A 20,269-nucleotide genomic window follows, 5' to 3' on the forward strand; every position below is an offset into this window, starting at 1 on the left:
AAATGCTAAGTATTAATAATTAGCAAAGTCTCCTTTCAACATCTGATTACTCATTTCAGATAGGGAAGGGAGTGAAGAGTAAAGAAAATCTGAGATATTAGTTTAGTAGAAAAGAAGGAGAAATCTCAGTGCTAGTACCATTAAACATTTCGACAGTGGACATAATCAGAAACTAGGAAAATTGTGTACCATATTAAAAACTGCAAAACAGGCAGTTTTTATATGTACTTGGGGAAGCCACAGTAACACTTATCTACTCCATCTATTTATGTCGTATTATGACTATCATTGTGAAAGATGTTTGGTTCCTTAAAATTTTTGCTGTTTTTCATGACTTGCTTTCATTCACAACTTTTCTTCACAGAAAAATTTTGCAGCAACAATAGATACTCTCACTGAACGTATTTTGAAACATATTACCATATTTAAAATTTTCCTGGGACTTGGGGAGATTTAAAACATCTCAATACTAGCAAAAACTTTTCTGGTTTGCTCCATATTTCAGATATTTAGGTTCAAGCAGGCATTGAGGCAAGGCCTAGCACAGATTCTAGACAGCCTATAGGGAAACAGCTTCTGGGCACTCTACCAAGGAAGCAATACAATCCGCCTGAAGTGACCTTCAATCCTAATCTCTCAAACTCTTTCATGCTGGGCAAATGATTTCAGTGATCATATTCTAGCAAAATTGATGAACAGACAGCCTCCTTTGAGACTGATGCAGCTATCTTTATGTAATTTGGCTAAAATTCCCCTCCCCTCTCGCACCTCCCATTCACAGATGGAGCATGCAACAGTTAGGCTAGTCAGCCTTCAACACAACAGGATTACAAACATTAGCATGGCTGCTGTGTGACTACAAACAAAAAATATGAAAGGACATATGGACCAACTAAGCTCACCAACACAAATCCTATCTTTCGTCTCATGTAGAGGATCCAATCTGGGAGAATCCATGCTACAAACTGGGCGTGGAAGAAGATAATATGGATGGAATGCTGCACACTATCTATATCCCGATTAATATCAAAGGACCAGATCATTTAATTTCTCTCCAACTATAATATAACCTATCAAGTACTGCAATATGGCAACATATTCAAATTTGTCACTTGTTCCCCTCAGAGTTCGGCCCCGAGGAACGTGCATTGTCTGAAGCGCCAGAACTTGCCAAATTTTGTAGAGAATTATACTATTTCTCCAGACTGGCAGCTACACTAGAGGAGTTCCTTATGACCCACCAAAGAGTTAATATAGATGTACTGATGCAAAAATGGAACAAAGAATTGGCAATAAGTATCTTACCCCACAGTGAAACAGAACAACATGAGAGATTAAAGAAGCAATCTTGGACCTCCAATTAAGTCTCTTTCAACAAAAAATTATGTTTAGGGTTCACTAGTTGCCCCAAACACTTCACAAAGTTAAAGCTACCCTGAGTGATCAATGTTGAGGTGTGTGTGTGTGTGTGTCTGTGGGGTGGTGGTGGTAAAGGAGCCAGCATGCATATGTTTTGATCATGCCCTATTGTTTCCAGCTTCTGGGATGGTATTGGAACCAGAATTAATAAGTTCCTAGAGTTGTCACTTGATCTTAAAGCTGACATCTGCATGCTGTACTGGGTCAGATACCCAGCAAATGGAAACTATCACTATATCAAAGAGAATGGCTACATAGAGTTGTACTGGCTGTGAGAGGTCAAATTTTGCTACACTGGAAAAATAAATCTATCCCTCCCCCCAGCAGGTTTAATGGACTGGCAGACCTGGCTGCAAAAGAAGGTATCTGTAATGGTGTGGCACCCACCTCTCACAAGAACCTCCTTCTGATCAGGTGTGTCTGCAGTCTTTAAACAGTCCCAGCCCTGGTATTGAGCCATACCCCCAGGACTTCCTCCCTGGAGGCAATGGTTTTGCTCTCTCTGGTCTGTTCTGGCCTCAGCTCTCTGGCTGGGCCTCTTAGCAGTTCAGATTCCCCTCTGGGGTTTATTGCTGTCCAACATAGGCCACTTCCCTAATGGCCTATGGGGGGGAGGGGTGGAAACCTGGACCCACCCACTACTCCAGGTCCCTTCCCAGGGACCCTAAGAATAGTACCCATTTGCCACCATGTCCCTTTAATAAAACTGCTTTCAGTTCCCTGGGCCACTTCCCCATAGCCCCAGCCTTCACCAAAGCTTCACCCTTACCTCAGAGATCTTTTATCTTCAGGCCCACCAGCCAGCCAGGAGCTCTTCCTCTCACCCCTGGTCCTTGCCAGCACTGATCTGTCCATGGTGCTGCAGTTCCCTTTGGTCAGCCAGGAGCACCCTCTACACTCCTCTGACTCCAGCAAGAAACTGACTGTCTCTGCAGCTCTTTTTATATGGCTCTCCTGGGCCATGGGTGGCTGCTTCTCCTGCAGCCACTCTGGAACATGTGTTCAGGACCCTGAGGCCTCCAGCACAGCACCTCTGGACCTAGTCCACACCATCGCATACAATAGATAGCAAGCCCTAGAAAAAGCTGAGTCTATTTGGGACAATTTCCTAGAACTGGTCAACTAAAAATCCCTGCAGGATGCCTGAAAGAAAGATAGGAGATAAATCTATACCCTTCTTCCGTATTCCCTCTCCTCTCCATCTCTTCCCCCCTGCCTTTTTCCCTTTCATTTTTATTTATTAATTAATTTGGATATATGGTATAAAAATCCATGTGCTGGGAACATATAGTAATTTTTGTACTTGTTTTTTATGTTGGCACCTAAAATACCTTTGGTTTGTTAAATGAAAAAAATTGAAAATTGTAATTAAATCAGAAAAAATAAAATGAAAGGACTTTAAAATCTTTTTAGCCTTTTGTGTGGTTCAGTTAAATGAGTCATCCTTCTTGTAGACAATTCAGACAGAATTTAATGGAAATGGATTATGCCTTTATCATCTTGAAGTACTGGTCCCTGGTTTACCAAGTAAAGCTACGAAAATTGTAATTAGTGCTCTGTACTAAATAATGTATTTTATTCTAATTTACCATAACAAAATGAAATTGACCTACACAAAGAACTGACATAAAGCCGAGTTTGCCGATTAAAATGAATAAATACATTGCACAAAATTCACCAGAACATGTTTAGGATTTATGGATGAATTCTGGTGAGAATCACAATGAAATCAAATTATTTTGAGCCAGCTACACTGCAATCTTGTTATGAAGCTGTTTTTAAAAAAATATTATTAAAAACAGATTGTATCCAAATGGGCAAAATCAGAGATATATAAATTGAGATTTCTTAAGTATAATTATTTGTACCTGTGACAGGCATAAAGGTCATTCGGTGCCCTCACACCCTTACTTGTCTCAATGTGACTCTTCATGGGAGTAACTGTATGCCTGGGCCTAACATTTTGCAGGACTGGAGCCTTCATACATTTCTAACAGAATTTCTTTAAAAAAGATCAATGCTACATTTTAATTGAAAACAATAAGCCATGGTCAATCTGTTGTTCCATGATTTAATCACATTTATGGATGCCATACCAGAGAGGAATATATCCTTTGCCTACCTCACTGAGTGATGTCCCGAAGTATAATCTAGTTTCCCATATTTCTGAGTTCGGTAGCCATGCTTTTGCATCAGGTCCATCCATGTTGTATAATTTGGATCTAAACCTTTGAAGTTATTCCAAGATTCTGTTAAATGAGTGAAGAGGCCACTCCACATAGCTGAAAAAAGCAAGTCAGAAACAAATGCCTGTCAACGCATTTATAGAATAATAACTAGGGTTGTCAAGTGATTATTGACAGGCTCCCACTGGCAGCGGTTCGCCGCTCCAGGCCAGGGGGGCTGCGGGAAGCAGCGCGGGCCGAGGGATGTGCTGGCCACCGCTTCCCGCAGCCCCCATTGGCCTGGAGCGGCGAACCTGCGGCTGCGGCAGGTAAATAAACTGGCCTGGCCCACTGGGGGCTTTCCCTGAACAGGCGGCGGACCGGCTTTGAGACCCACTGTTGTAGAGGACAAACAAGTCCATTGGAATCCTTAAAGGTTTTCAGAAGTACTGAAACCTGAGTAATGTTTGCATTACTTGGGGGGCTGAGAAGTTGAAAGAGAAGAATGCAGTTGAGAGGAAGAAGCATGGGAGGCAGACAAGGGGGGGAAAGAGAAATGGATAAAAACCTCAGAAGGTTTGGATAATTTTAGATAAGCATTTAAAAATGGGGACTTATTCAGCTCAAGCCTTCTGAGGTCTGTCCATCACTAATGAACATTTAAACCGGCTCTCCCCTGGTAGTTACTATTTCCTTAAGAAGATTTTTAATATGGTTTTACCTGCACGAGAAGGACAGCATATTGGAGAATTGGTGTAGGCATTGAGAAAAACCGTGCCATATCTTTTCATGAAATTTATAAAAGGTAGGCTCACGGTCTGATTTCCTGGATAAAATGTCAACCTTCCATCCTGCAATCAAAAAGCAGGTACTTAAAAACATTAAAATTGATAATGGTAACATTTTCTTTAATAATTAGAAATAAAATATTATGAAAATGACCCAAAGCTACAGTATATGGCAAATTTACCATTCTAGGAATGACGTTCTGGTTGTCCAAGAGTTGCAACAACAGACTGGTAACTATAACATCACTGGCAGGACTCTGTGTGTGTGTATATGTGTATGTGTGTGAGACTGAAAAGCATATGCTAACTGTTGTATTTTCAATAAATGCTGCATATTTGCCTTCCTCTATAAAGATTCCATGTGCTTTGTATAAGCATAACAGTCACAAGCGTTTGCAAGACCAGGGCCCTAGACTCGCTGACATTTCATCTTTAAAAGAATAAGCTGTGTAAAATGGATACAGATCATTCTCTAGCATCTGAGTCAGTGATGGCCTAAGAAAAAGCATGTACAGTATAGAGAAGAAAGAGTTACAGTGACATAACTGTTAGAATGTACGATATGTTGATATTCAGTTTTTAAAGAATCTTTCATTTGTTAAAAATAATTGCTTAACATTATGATTACATTTATACTTCACATTGTATTTTACAACTTGCAATACTTAAACAGGAGGGCAAACATACACAAAAACAGAATCATAACTTCTTTTTCTGTCTTTGGCCTTACAATAGAGATCCACAAAAACATTTTACTAAGCCTAAAGAATATTGTGTTTTTCATGCTACTCTGTTTCTGTGCCTTAAAAGATATGTGGTCAAACTCTGATTTCAGTTATAATGGTATAACTTTATTGGAGATGGTTTCACTGTCTTATATAGTCCCCTGAGGAAAAAAGAAAACAGGCACCAAGAACAATAGTTTTATATATTATTATTTTTTCTATAACCATAACACTTATGAGCCCTAGTCATGAAGCAGGATCCTACTGAGCTAGATGATGTACAAACACAGAACAAAAAGGCAGTCCCTGCTTCAGAAACAAGAGAAAATAAATGGATACAGACAAAACAGAGAGTACAAGAAAACAATGAAACAATGTTGGTCAGCATGATAGGGCGTAGTCTCAGGACACCAGCATCGTTGTCAAGTTTTTCGTAGACATCACAGAAAAAAGTTTTAGGGAGGGTTTTGAAGGAGAAAAACGCATTTGTTTTGCGGACATTTACAGGGATCTCCTCCTAAGCATGAGGGGGCAGCATAGGAGAGAGCATGGAGGGAACTTGTTTGAAAATTTAATAAGGCTTGGATCACGGGACAATCAGAAGTGGGAGTTGACATCTAGATAGCAAATGAGAGATATAATGGGGATAGACCATGAAGAGCCTTGAAAGTGAAAACAAGTGCCTTATGCTTGGTGCGATAATGGGGGGGGGGGGTCAGTGGAAAGATGCAAAGAAAGGGGTGATATAGAATGAGAGAGTTTAAGTCTAGAAGAGACAACCAGACCATCTAATGTGACCTCCTGTATATCACAGGCCACCAAGACCACCCTCCAAACACACACTAAGCCCAACAACTGAAATTATATCAAAGTATTACACCCACACGAGACTAGACTATTATGTGTCACAGTGAGTGAATAGGAGGGACCAAGGTGCACCAGTGCCTGAGGCCCCCATGATGACAGGGAAATGATTAAGTGGAAAATACCCAGATAAACCTGGTAAAGTGATAAGAAAGGAAAATGATCTTTGCATCAGGGTTCTAAATGAATATGAGCAGGGTAAGGTTTACTCACTCCTCAAAAAACAAATTCTTGCCTAGTCCTTTGATTAACATTATTTAAAGAACCTAAGGAGGAAAATTACAAAATAAAATTAAATAAATAAAATTCAAAGTGAGAAAATAAAAATGTGAATTCAGCTTATGCAAACTTTCTTATACAAAATAATCAATAGTTATGAATGTAATGTAGTTTTAATGAACTGTAAAGGTTTGTTTGCTCTCCAAAGGAGCTGCCTTCTACCATAAATAAGAAAGGGTATGTATTTAATTCATAAATACAGATTAAATGAAATAAAGTTTTAAAGACGATAAATAATTAATTCAAGGGTCTGATTGCACCCATTCTATCTACCTGTATAGTTAGATCACATTAATCCAGAAGTGAAAGTAAGCCGGTATGGCGTACTGGTAAGAGCTAGTACACAGCCGACCGTACCGGCAGGGGGCAGCTTCCCCAGGGCCCGTCAATTTAAAACGGCCCATGGCTCCCGGCGGCGATTTAAAAGGTCCGGGACTGCAGCCCTTTAAATCACTGCTGGAGCCCTGGAGTAGGTCTGGCGGTGGCAGCTGGAAGCCCCAAGCCCTTTAAATCGCCACCGGGCTGTGCTGAAGGGCTTGCTGGGGGAGTCTGGCCCCAGCCTTGCCCCTTCTGCCCGAGGCCTTCCCATTCCGGTTGAGCCACCCCACCTACCTTGCTCAGGACCTCGGCCACCCTGTGTACTCGTAAGTCCCTTAAGTCACTTTCACCCCTCCATCATCACTGTAGTTTCTGAGGCCATAGGTGCCAACTTCCTCAATTCTCGGAGGGTGCTTGACCCCCGCTCTGCCCCAGGACCCACTCCCACTCCACCCCTTCCCCCAAGCCCCCACCTCACTGCTCTGCCTCTCTCACGCCTCCCCTCCCCAACTCTTCCTGTCCCCACTCCTCCCCCACCACAGCACCTCCCGCATGCCGCTGAACAGTTGATCATGGTGGGGGGAGCCGCTGGGAGTGAGGTAGAGATGTTGATCAGCAGGGCTGCCTGCTGGTGCTGACCACCCACTATTTTTTTTCCACGGGTGTTCCAGCCCCAGAGCACCCATGGAGTCAGTGCCTATGTCTATGGCCATCATGGACACAGGGGACATTTATAAAAAATTTTCACCAGCTTTATCACCACTTTAGCTGAACGGGTGTACATATAAGTATAGATAAGCTTCTGGTATTTTTACCACCATGTTAGTTAAACCTGATGAAAGCAGAGTGATAAAAACAGGCTTGGACCCAGTACCATGATTCCCTCCAGTTCAGCTGAACCTGTGTTTAAATTGGTTGGAATAATTCTATAAATTTCCCCATGGTGGACGATACCAGAATTTCTTATAATTTCTAAAAGCTATACATCCCAAGAATCTCCGATTGTTCCCTACAGTTTTTTATTCGTAGGAGTGTTCTCTTTTCAACATAGGTCAAAGAAATTGTCTTTACATTTCTGTTTTGCAGTGTTCACTGCTACTGTTACGTCCTGACCAGATTTACCATAACTGATAACAGAAATAGTTACATGTAATTTGATTATTTGTAAGTAACTGGTCAAAATAATAGGTTTCTTTTTAAAAGTGTTATCTTGAGAAAAAATCTCTTTCTTTAAGCTCAAAAATACAGTGCCTTTCAGTTAATTGCAATCCTGTCTTTATGGTCCCTAGTAGAAGTGATGATGCAGTGGCCAGCTCTCAGGGGTATAACATAGCCTCTTTTTTACTGAGATTGTGGTCTTTGCTTGGACAAGGTAGTTTCGCAAGCCCTGACTGTGGCCAAAATAATTTTCAGAGTCTGAGAAATGCCATTTCAGCATGAGACAATGACAATTTGACACCGAGGCACACACTGCCTTGGGTCACATCACACAAGTGTCTCTGAAGTGCAGAGGGCATCCCAAACTCATCAGACCCTACAGAAGCTGACAACACCGGGTTAGTGTTTGGTGCTACCTGCTTTATGCGTGCTTAGGCTCTTGCCCTGTGAGCAGAGGCCCTGAGAAGCAGGAGGCTCTGGTGGGATACTTACAAAGGCATCGCACATCACCATCACTACGTTGCGCGCCCTCTGGCTGCTGCCAGCGCCGAGGTGTCCCCAGGCCACAGGACGCGCCTTCGCACCTTCCCAGCGGGTGGAAGCCAACAGCAGCACCAGAGCCGCCAGCACCCCCGTCCGGGCCCCTTTTCCGCACCGCCCCCTCATCCTCTCCGCGCGCCCAGAGCCAGGTCCCCGGGCACACGGCCCCTCACACACCGGCAGGGCGAGCAGCGCTCCCCGGTAGCCAGGCTGCAGCCATTGAGGGTGCGCTGGGCCTAGAGCCAGCCCACCCCAGCGCTTTGACACTGCCCGGCGACACGCCCGAGGCCTGAGAGCAAGACCCCGTGACACTCCCGCCCTCTCCCGCCATGAGCAGACCAAACTACAGCGCCCATCAGGCCTCGCGGAAGCGGGGCACGACAAACTACACCTCCCGTCATACCTCGGAGGTCAGGCGGCGAGGGAGGTAGGGGGATGAACTACGACTCCCATCATGCCACAGGAGCTGGAGGACGGTAAGATGGCGGAGTGCTGAGTCGCCTCAATGGCCCTCACGCGGGAAGTGTATTAACCGAGTCAGTGCGCCTGCGCGGCCGAGCCGGGGCGGTCGGGGTGCGGGGAGTTGGTGGCTGGTATTGAGGCAGGAGGCAGAGGCAGAGGCAGGTGAAGCGCTCAGTGGTAGGGGGGAGCGGGCGCAGAGGGTGGTGCCGCTGGCGGCCCCTGAGGGCCTTTGCTGGCCCCGTGTGGGCGGCTCGGCGGCTCTGCGAGGCTTGCGTGGGCCCAGCGCTCCCTAGCTGAGCCGGGGCGGTCGGGGTCCGTGGGTGGAGGGGGACCTTGTACCCCGGGGTGGGTGCGAGGGGGCTGGTGTGCGATGCCGAGTGGGAGGCAGCTGCAGGTGTGGAGTAACAGGGCAGTTCCGCTGGCTCCCGTGGCAGAGGAAAAGAAAGGTCCCAGCTCTGGGCAGGGAAGGCGAAATAGCCCGAAGAGCAGCGGCGGCGCTAGAGCTAGATCCACAATGGGACGGGGGTAGTGTACATTGCAGAAACTCCCTACAGCAGCATGGCCAGAGCTACCGCCGTGCTGCGCTGACGCCAGAATGCTGAAATAGCAGTGAGGATATTCCTGCTTCAGCTCGGAGACCCACCTGCTTACCGGCTTCCACAGCCCAAGCAGGGATATATACACACTGCCATTTTTACCGCCGTAGCGTGGGCCCTGCAAGCCTGAATATGTACATGGGGTTCTGAGACTTGCTGCCACAGGAGTGTCCCCCCCTCACCCCCCCGCAGTGTAGACATACATACGCTTATACTCAGTGTTACAACACCAGATATTTAGGCACCCTGCTGCCCAGTGGGATCCTTAGCCCTGAGTTAGGTGTCCAGACTCCCTATACAATGCATGGGGTGAGTTAGGCTCCAAAGAAAGGGATTTACAAAAACCAGTAAGCTGAGCAGGGAGCTGTCCAATCTGGCAGTAGGAAATGCCAAGGAGAAGCCTGGGGGCCTAACCCTCATCTCTCAGAGTGAGTTAGGTGCCTGACTCAAGGCCAGAGATAGAGGGCCTATCTCTAGCATCACAGATCTGAACTGGGATCCACTCCTGGAGTTAGGCACCTAAGCCAGGTCAGCCCTGTTTCATGAAAAAATGGAACCCCCCCCCCCCCCCCCATATTATAGCCAGTAGCCTGGTGATCAGGATACTGAGCTGGGATGTGGGAGATCTGTTTTAAAATCTCTGCTCAGCAGCAGGGACTTGAACTTGGTTCACCCATATCCCAGGGAGTAACCTAACCACCAGACTATAGAGTCATTGTTTTTCCTCTCTTACTAGTCTGTGACTGTGCTACAGTTACAGGTGCTACTGTAATACACATAAATAATAATAGTAATATATGACTTCTATTCAATTTTTCATAGTGGACCCTTGCTCCCCAGTATAGTGTTTCTTTTTCTACTCATTCAGACCTAGATCCTTTTGCACTGGGGTATCCCCTTCCTGCCACACTCCCCATCCTGGCAATGATGATAACTGCATCTGAACCATGTACACTTTCTAAAGCACGTGTTAGAGTGAGTGTAAATAATGTGTGCATCAGACTGATGTATGTGTACAATATACTTGAATATACATGTATGTGCTCTAAATGATACTATGTGTAATTTCAAAATGTATTAACTTTATTGTTTGTTTCCATTTTTTTTACTAAAACAAACTTGAATATTTCCTTCATTCCTGCACATATCCCTTCCAAACTTATGAAGTGCTCTTTCCCTCATTAGGGACTACTTAGGAAGTGGAATTTGAAATCGATCAATGATGTTGATAGAATGGTATGGCCAAAAAGTGTTGGGAAAATCTTTAAAATGTGAATGACAGAGAAACATGTAAACCTCCATATTACTGAACCTCCCTATTTAATGTGCCCCAACTGTCAAGAAAAATTCTACTCTGGGGTGAGAAGTAGCTTTTAGTATTTCAGGGTGATGGCTCAGATCCAGCATAGCATTTAAGGATGTGTATAAATGTGAGTCCATGATTGGTCCCAATAACTTCAGTGGGATTACTCACATACTAAAAATGATGCATGTGCTTGGGATTGGGGTTTAGAGGTGTACTATCGCATATATGTTTATATGTGTGTGCCCTGCTTTTTTGTCAATACTGGATTGATAGTTATTTGGGGTAGGAATTTTGTCTTATACTTGTACAGCTGTGAACATACTGTTAATATTTGCTAAAATGTTTTCTCTGTGTATAGCAATGCAATATAAATTGAATGCTTTGAACAGTATTTGATATAAATGTCTTTTCTTGAAAACTAATTTTCTGTCCTTTTGACTTTAGCAGTAATAATGTCAAATAAGGAGGTGAAGGCAGCATTGAAAAGTGCCAGAGATGCAATAAGAAATAAAGAATACAAAGAAGCCTTAAAACATTGCAAGGTAATGAATTCTTCTACTTGTATAAAAATTAATTGTGTGTACAAGTAAAAAGCCCAGCTATTTTCTGTCCACTGGAATTGTACTCTATACTTTATGCAGTAATGTACATACTAAGTAATCATACATCTTGGCAGTGTACATAGTGAATGATTTGCTGTGGGGTAATCACTAAAATCCTTGTGGATGGGTCCTTCTTCCTTTCTTCAATGAAGATGAAGTTCACAGAGTCCGACAAATGCCACCCTTTCAATTCACACATTGGATCTTATTGCTATATGGTAGATACTGTGGTTTGGTGTAGTGTTGATTTCATTAGTTGCCCATGTTAGCTTGTCCAGAAAAGGAGATCAGTTTTCTGTAGCATGTGCTTAAATGCGAAGCAGAGGGTACAGTAACTCCTCACTTAAAGTCATCCCAGTTAACGTTGTCTCGTTGTTATGTTGCTGCTCTATTAGAGAACATGCTCGTTTAAAGTTGCACAATGTTCGGTTATAACATCCTCCACCCCCCCCCAGCGTCTCCCGCCCACCTGCAGGCCCCATGGGTCAGCGCCTCCCACCTCCCTCTCCATGCCTCCCACCTGCCGCAATCAGCTGTTTCACAGCGTGCAGGAAGGCTGGGAGGGAGGAGGAAGGACATGGCATGCTTGAGGGAGGGAGTGGAACTGGGCGGGAAGAGGCGGGGTGGGAGTGGAGCCGGGGCAGGATGAGGCAAGGTGGAGCCTTGGGGAAAGGGGTGGAGTGGGGGCAGGACCTGGGGCAGAGCCGGGAGTTGAGAACCCCCCAGCAGTTTTAAAAGTCGGCACCTGTGGCCCCAGAAGCCCATGACTATCTCCAGCTCTGCAGGGATGTAGAGGCCCAGTGCCTCTGCGTTGTGTGTCCTAAGCATACCATGCAACCTGGCAGATTGGTTCCCTTAGGAGACAACTGGTTTTCCCAGCACCCCAGTGGGTGGGAAGATGTTCAGTGACTAACTGGAGCAGGCATTTGTGTGATCTGCTGCTCAGAGGCCAGCAGAGACATCCCCATCGGTCCTGGGGAAGGATGCAGCACAGTGTCTCTTCCTTTGTGCTGCCACTTGCCTCCTCCTCCTGGTTCCTGTGTTGAGCCCAAACCCACAGAGCTTGCATGGGGAGGATTCTGCAGGCCTAGGAGTGGGGATATTGTTGGCCCACACCTTCACTGGTGCTCTGGGGCCAGAGGATATTCACTTACCTAGTCACAGCCGTGAGTCAAACTGCACCAAACTGGCAAAAAGAAATTTACCAAGAAAAAAAAGGAAAGCAAAACAACAATCTCTAGATGTGTTTTTTTGAGTTGGGAATGTTCATCAAGAACAGCAAGAGGAGCAGCCAGACGATCCACCCTCTTCCGCCCTCTGACTCCACCACCTCAAACAAGCTTCACAATCATCATTGCTGAGTACAGTATTAAATTGTTTAAAACTTATACTGTATATGTATATAATGTCTTTTGTTTGAAAAAGATTTACCTAACACCCTCCCCCCCCATTTACATTAATTCTTATGGGGAAATTGGATTCGCTTAACATTGTTTCGCTTAAAGTCACATTTTTCAGGAACATAGGTACAACGTTAAGCGGGGAGTTACTGTATTAATTCTCAGATGACTGTGACAAAAATCTATCTTTAACCATAGACTTCAGAGGAATCCTTCAATGACCATAGTTACTGATACCTGTCACTAGGACCGTTCATATGCAGTTTTTTCTTGCTAGAGAAAGCTACCAGTTAGAAATTAACCTTTTATTAATGTTCTAACTTATGTTATCACTGTGCAGAAAGTAACGTCTTGTTAAATAGATACCTAATAAATAAAATTCACCGTGTACCAGACTAGTATGTTCAGGAACTTCTTTTCTAGAAAGTAAGAAAACTGATTAATCAAACTCGGTAGTTGAGTCTGTAAGACACATTTAGTACACTGGCTTCATTTGAACTCTTATATTTTTAGGCAGTGCTGAAACAAGAGAAAAATAACTACAATGCCTGGGTGTTTATTGGCCTGGCAGCTGCAGAGTTAGAGCAGCCTGATCAGGCCCAAAGTGCGTACAGAAAGGCTGCTGAACTTGAACCAGGCCAGCTACTGGCATGGCAGGTACGTATTCGACTCTAGTTCCACTTTACCCTTCCTAGTAAATGAACTACTGTGTTCTTAAGTATAGGAACAAGATCCAATCAACATTTGACTCTTAGGGCAGATCCTCAAGTTGTGTAAATTGTCATATAACAAATTATACCAGCTGCGGATCTCACTCCTGGTATGTACAATGTTAAAACCAATGGGAGTTGCATGTGTGTAAAAGAGAGCAACTTTTGGATTCATTATATTTAAATTATTATAGGTCTTCTAATGGATAAATATGTTTCATTCCCTTGGAAAACAAAAACAAACAAACAGAAAAAGTATGCTTATCCCCATTAGGTGCTTTCTTAGTTCCCTTGCTCATGACTCAGTAAATTTAATGTGGTGTTTCTCTCCTATGAGAGAGAGCATTTTGCACAGTAACTTTTTTCCCAGCCTCTGATACAGAATTTTGCAAATTGGACTATGTTGTTGTTTTCCATGGTCCTAGGCAACAATAATAGACGCTCTTTAAGATGGTTGTGCAGCATATGGTGTGCAAGTGATAATCTGCAACGTGTTCTATTAGATGTCTGTGCCCTTTGGGCACATCATGAAGCATATGGCTGAAGGCTAGGTCATTGATTCATCTGTCTGGTAAAAGGGAATATTTAGTGCATTGTAGCTTAATAAAGAGGTTTTTTTAATATCAGCAATTTACATTTTTTTAAATGCAACAATTGGACATATATTGAAATTACCTTCATTGAATCCTCATCAGCCAGTCAGGCTGTGTCTTTTATGAGATAGTACAAAACAGTAACTTACTGAGACAAATTTTTCTGTAGTCTTGCACAATTTAAGATGCTTTATTGTTGTCCATTGGCTGGCGTTAAAAGAAGATTATACTTAACAGTGTTCAGGTAGTCTGTGTTCCACTTCACTAATCTCAGAAATAATTTTAAGAAAATACAGTGAGCTTTTATTATAATGTAAATGATATTTAAGAACATAGGAATGGCCATACTGGGTCAGACAATAGTCTGTCTAGCCCAGTAACCTGTCTTTCGACAGTGGCTAGTACCAGGTGCTTCAGAGGGTATGAACAGAACACAGCAATTATTGAGTGATCCATCCCATGTTGTCCAGACCCAGCTTCTGGCAGTCAGTGGTTTGGGGGCACCCGGAGCATGGGGTTGCATCCCTGACCATCTTGGCTAATAGCCATTGATGGAGCTATCCACCAGGAACTTTTTTGAACCCAGTTATATTTTTGGCCTTCACAGCATCCCTGGCAACGAGTTCCACAGGTTGACTATGCATTGTGTGAAGAAATACTCCCATGTTTTTGTTTCCCCTTTTTGACCCAAGCAGCTAGTCAAAGTTTGGGGTCCAAGGGATGTTCCAGTTAGGAGAAAAAATTGGTGATAGGCAGGTATTTCTCTGATGCAGGTTTGTTTATTTATAAAGAAAGTGTCTCTGAACATGGAAGGAATTGTATAGCAGAAAGCAGTTCTTTTGCTCACAGCACCAAGTGCACTCTTCTCAGCCTGCACCCCGTCCAAAAACCTCTCTGCAGGTTTCTTCCAGGGGCAGAGACTGCTTTCAGCTGCTTTTTCAGGCTGACTTTCTCTGCTCTATGTCTTCTGCATTCCCCACTCTTCACAAAACACACTACTGAGCATCTCTGCTCAGACAGTCTGAAAACACTTGGGCAGGGTTACAAACCCTTTTTGACTTAGATGAGGGCCTTGTGAGTAACATACCCTGACAGTTTTGTTAATTGAAGAATGCATTCACACCCACTCTCAAAGAAGTTTCTGATCTAAACAGTCACCAGTACCTCTCAGCATAACATTATATTCTGATCCTGCATTGAGATTTGAGCAGACAGATCCTGGTGCCTGCGCAGAGCCCTACTGAAGGCATTGGGTCCCTTATGGGCACAGCCGGGCTGCATGCCTTAAAATGATCTTGGAAATAGCAGATGTGAAATCTAACAAACATTTTACTTTTGTTTAGGGATTAGCAAATTTGTATGAGAAATCTAACCAAACAGATGTCAAAGAAAACTTGTTCAATGTTTACCAAAAGCTCTTGGAACTCTATGAAAGGTAAAGAATATTTTAGATTAAATTATGACACTGCAACATGTTATATTAAAATGTCAGTTGTACTGGAAAAAGTCCAGTTTTAATGCCATCACTGATGCATGTGATATTCTGCACATAGTAACTAATTCTAATACTCATGTTGTGTTAGAGGTAAGGCTTTGTCACCCCTAGTGGTTTTCTATAATGTGAAGTTGGGGTAGCGATAAATTATCACTTTCCTATTGTTTTTTTATAAGAAGAAATCTTTTGGAATAAATATTATCTAAACTATTGACATTAAGTATCATGACTGTATCCATTGGCTTAATGTGTTGCATAGATGGTTGAACTTTATAAATCTCGTAACTCTCAGTTGATGTTGATGGTTAGCATTAATATCACTAGTACATGTACTCAGTTTTTATGGTCACAGGGAATTTCATTTCCGGTTACAGTTTATAGTTCTAAACAAAGCTAGCTCTGGTTGTATGTCACCAGTTTCCACAACTGATTGGAGTGTTCTTATTGCTTTGTTTTTGTGATTTTGGTTTTGTCTGATGGACAGTGTCAACTTATAAATCACACATCTTTTCAAACATTTTTAATTACTTCTGTTTAAGTAACATCTAAGATAACTATAATTGAAAGATTAGTGGAAAATACTTTTGTTCCAGTTTGTTTACTTGGTGCATTTGACAGCATTTAGGATAAACTGACTATATACAGTCTGTGTAGATTTTTCACACAGCAACTACAAGAGAAAAACATTCTAAAAAAATTCACCATAGTTGCATTAGGACTTGGAGGCACATATAGTATCTGCAGCAACTTCTAATGCTCTAATTTAAAAAAGAAAAAAGACAAGATTTCAAGTTGGCAGTGTCTCTTGAAGAATACATTTCTCCATATTGGTTAGAAATCAGACATGGCCTTTTTGTGTTTTTTTTTTTTCCCCCCATCATCATCTAGTACTGACAAGCAGAAGTGGTGTGACGTATGTAGGAAACTCGTGGAACTGTATCACCAAGAAAAAAAATACCTAGAGGTCAGTTACTGATTTACTGTCTCTCCTTTTCCTATGCAAATTATTCATTTTCTTTTGCAGTAAGAACTCATCTCTCTTAATTATACACCTGTGTTCTCCCACCAGCACTTACCACTAAATTTAGAGGCAATCTATTGAATTGACGTGTCTTAACATAAAAAGCAATCCTAGAAATGGTTAGTTTACCTTTTATTAAAATGAAGTTGCAATCATTTTGTTCAATATAGTGTTCTGAAATTCACCATGTTGATACGTTGTGTCATATAAACAAATTGCATTAAAATGTTAGTTTCTGGTTGCTGTCAAGCATTTGAATATTTTTCCACATTATTTTTTTTTAACTCAAGGACTCAGAAGTTAGGAAATGCCAGCTCAAAGGATGCCTGTGCAACCTTAACTCTGCCCTCTTGTGCATTATAATACAGTTTGTAATTAAATGATCACATTTTTTCTACAGTACTTTTTCACCTACTCCAGTTTTTTGGAAGTATTTTGATTCCTTGAAGTTTTGAGAACTTTAATATTAGTTTCATAGCAAAAATTCTTTGCCAAGGATGATTATTAGTTTGTTATAATCTCTGGATAGCCTGAATATGCTAAGGGAAATTTTGTTTTCAATGGAAGCAAGGCAGACAAACCTTTCAAACCCTAGATGTAAAATATAAACCCCAGTTTGTTCAGTAGTAGGAAGGATTGAACCTGGGATCTCAGGTTCTAAAAGCATGAGCCTCTGCTGTGTGAGCCAGAAAATCCAGCTCTGGTATCTTAAAGCCAGTATCAAACTCATAAATTCAGCTTCCTCTATGTGGTCCAGCCACTAGAGAGAGAGAGAGCCACACTGTGGTTATTTGATACTTACTTTGTTTCACTTCTGTTAACAATCTCAAATTTTATTAGGTATTCCATTCTCTAGCCGAATATAATGCTGAGTCACTTCACTGCTGGAAAAGAGAATAGTGCTTGGGGATGCTATTTTCTTTTTTAAATTGGTCATCAGAAGTATGGTTTATGACCATACTTTCTGTCATATACGTAATCAACTTCTTTACCTTACATAGTGCATGTAGGGTAGCTTGCTTCTATCAGACCTATTATAATGCAGATTCCTCTATTATGATTGAGTTTTTCAAGGAACACTTGAAGGGTTTCTTTACTGCATTCTGTATAACCCTGTATTCTGTTATACAGGGTTAAATGAGCAATTAAGGACCATCAGCTACATCTGTAGTACTAAACTGCTTAAATACCACTAGTTCTGTTGTCTGTACTAAACAGCATGGTGAAGTAATTTGTCTAACACTCACTCATTAGCCCTATCCTCCTGGCACTCTTGCTAAGTGTTAATGCTATTTCCGACCACTTAATTTGGGAAATTGTAAATCTTATTGGCAAGGGGTTAAAATAAATTGGAGCGATCACACTGGGTATCAGATTTTTAAATGAGTTACAGAATGATTCATTTCTCTTTCCTGTTGACAGGTGGCTCACACATGGCATAAACTGATAAAGATAAAACAGGAGGAAGGTGCAGATAATGCTGAGCTCCACCAGCTATGGAAGAGGCTGATCCAATTACTGCCAGACAGTACACAGAATCAAGATAATGAGACACAGCAGTTGGTAATGTTTCTCCTTCCTACTCAAATCATAGAAATGTAGGGCTTCAGAGGTCAGCTAGTCCACCCCTACATCATGCTGGGGCAAGACCAAGTATATCTAGAGCATCCCTGACAGGTATTTGTCTAACCTGTTCTTAAAAATCTCCAATGATGCTGTTCCACAATCTCCCTATTCTAGTGCTTAACTATCCTTACCATTAGAAAGTTTTCCCTAATATCTAACCTCAGTCTCCCTTGCTACAGATTAATCTGATTACTTCTTGTCCTACCTTCAGTGGACATTCAGAACAATTGATCACTGTCATCTTTATAACAGCCTTTAACATATTTGAAGACTGTTCTCAGGTCCCTCCTCAGTCATCTTTTCTCAAGACTAAACATGCCTTTTTTTTAACCTTTCCTCATAGGCCAGGTTTTCTAAACCTTTTATCATTTTTATTGCTCTCCTTTGGACTCCCTCCAGTTTGTCCACGCCTTTCTTAAAGTGTAGCTCCTAAAACTGAACACAGTACTTCCACTGATGCTTCACCAGTGCCAAGGAGAGAGGCACAATTACCTCCCGTATCTTTCTTACAACACTCCTGATAAATCATCCCAGAATATTAGCCTTTTTTGCAACTGCATCACATTGTTGACTCATATTCAATTTGTGATCCACTATAATGCCCAATTCTTTTCAGCAATATTACTGGCTAGCCATTCATCATTTTGTGTTTGTGCATTTGATTTTTTTTTTTTCTGAAGTGTACTTTGCTGTTGTCCTAATTGAATTTCATCTTGTTGATTTCAGACTAATTCTCCAAATTATCAAGCTCATTTTGAATTCTAATCCTGTCCTCCGAAGTGCTTGCAACCCCTCCCATCTTGATGACATATGCAAATTTTTATAAGCATACTCTCCACTCCATTATCTAACTCAGTGGTTCTCAATCTTTTTTTTTGTGGGCCACTTGAAAATTGCTGAGGGTCTCGAAGGACCACTAAATGAGCTTTCCAAATGTTGTTTGTACCATTAGCTAACTATTCTACAGTGCTTTGGATAAAAGTGCTATATTAAAAAAAAACCTAAATAATTAACTTTTTTTGTTCTACAAATAAAAGCACACTTCATATTTTAATATCAGTAGTCTTACCTTTCTAATGCGATGGCTGTGCCCTCTCTCCCCTGCCGCAGCAGCCCTTGAGCTGAGGCTGGGAAGGAGGGAGGTCTCTCCCCCGCCATAGCAGTCACAGAGCTGACGCTGGGAAGGAAGGCCATCTCTCCCTGGTAGCCTCAGCTCTGGAGCTGGGGAAAGTTGCCTCTTTCTCTGGCTGCCGGAGCCCCGCATGTCCCAAATTCCCCCCCATCCCCTCTTCTCACCCCACTGTCCCCTCCCACCTACCCTTTATACCCCCCAAGGCCACTACCTCACCTTACATGTCCATCTTCTCCAGGGTCCAGGCACCTAATTAGTGGAGCCATGCCTGCGTGGCTCCACTAATTAGGTGGTTGGCCCTTTGTTCTCTTGTGTGTGGCCGCCCAGGTGCACACCCTAGAGGGAACTATCCACGGACCACCTGATTGGAGCTCACGGACCACTGGCGGTCAACAGACCACAGTTTGAGAACCTCTGATCTAAGTCATTAATGAAAATGAATAATGGTTCTGGATCCAGGACTGACCCCTCTGGAACCCCATTAGCTATACCATTGATAACTACTCTTTGAGTATGTTTTTTTCAAACAGTTATAGTTATTTTAACTAGACCACATTTCCCTAGTTTGCCTATGAGAATGTCACATGGGATTGTGTCAGATAAAATCAAGATATGTCATGTCTACTACTTCCGCCCACCCACTAGGTCAGTAACCCAGTCAAAGAAGGAAATTAGGTTGGTTTGGCATGATTTGTTCTTGACAAATCCATGTTCCTATTGCTTATCATCCTATTGACCTGTAAGTGCTTATAAATTGATGGTTTAATAATTTGTTCCAGTGTCTTTTGAGGTTTCGAAGTTAGGCTGACTGGTCTATAATTCCCTGCGTCCTTTTTGTTCCCCTTTTTAAAGATAGGTACTGTGTTTGCCCTTCTCCAGTCCTGTGGGATCTCACTCATCCTCCATGAATTCTCAAAGATTATCACTAATGGTTCCAAAATTCCTTCAGCTAGTTCCTTAAGTACCTTTAGGTGAATTTCATCAGACTATGACAACTTGAATACATCTAACTTAACTAAATATTCTTTAATCCATTCTTTCTCTATTCTGGCCTGTGTTCCTTCCCCCTT

At 42.4% G+C, this 20,269-nt stretch overlaps 2 protein-coding genes across 6 annotated transcripts in view; one reads left to right on the forward strand and one right to left on the reverse strand.

Moving 5' to 3' along the window:
* The window catches only part of ARSK (arylsulfatase family member K), a 57,880-nt gene extending 49,291 nt beyond the window's left edge, over window positions 1-8,589 (reverse strand). For both annotated transcript variants that reach the window (XM_054031871.1, XM_054031870.1), the window contains exons 1-3: window positions 8,209-8,589; window positions 4,306-4,435; window positions 3,542-3,701 (exon numbers count right to left, since the gene is read on the reverse strand). In XM_054031871.1, the coding sequence (XP_053887846.1) occupies window positions 3,542-3,701; window positions 4,306-4,435; window positions 8,209-8,382 (464 nt within the window). In that variant the 5' untranslated portion in view covers window positions 8,383-8,589. The remainder of the gene's footprint in view (window positions 1-3,541; window positions 3,702-4,305; window positions 4,436-8,208) is intronic.
* Window positions 8,590-8,738: 149 nt separating this feature from the next.
* SKIC3 (SKI3 subunit of superkiller complex) overlaps window positions 8,739-20,269 on the forward strand; it is an 80,395-nt gene continuing 68,864 nt past the window's right edge. The window contains exons 1-6 of one of the 4 annotated variants that reach the window (XM_054032103.1): window positions 8,739-8,792; window positions 11,065-11,162; window positions 13,136-13,279; window positions 15,269-15,360; window positions 16,309-16,384; window positions 17,864-18,004. In XM_054032103.1, coding sequence (XP_053888078.1) covers window positions 11,073-11,162; window positions 13,136-13,279; window positions 15,269-15,360; window positions 16,309-16,384; window positions 17,864-18,004 — 543 coding nt within the window. In that variant the 5' untranslated portion in view covers window positions 8,739-8,792; window positions 11,065-11,072. Of the gene's footprint in view, window positions 8,793-8,822; window positions 8,877-10,188; window positions 10,290-11,064; window positions 11,163-13,135; window positions 13,280-15,268; window positions 15,361-16,308; window positions 16,385-17,863; window positions 18,005-20,269 lie in introns of those variants that run through there. The other 3 variants (XM_054032100.1, XM_054032102.1, XM_054032104.1) reach the window with 3 other exon arrangements.

Source organism: Malaclemys terrapin, chromosome 6, assembly GCF_027887155.1.
Source record: "Malaclemys terrapin pileata isolate rMalTer1 chromosome 6, rMalTer1.hap1, whole genome shotgun sequence".
In the NCBI taxonomy this organism is placed as follows: domain Eukaryota; kingdom Metazoa; phylum Chordata; order Testudines; family Emydidae; genus Malaclemys; species Malaclemys terrapin.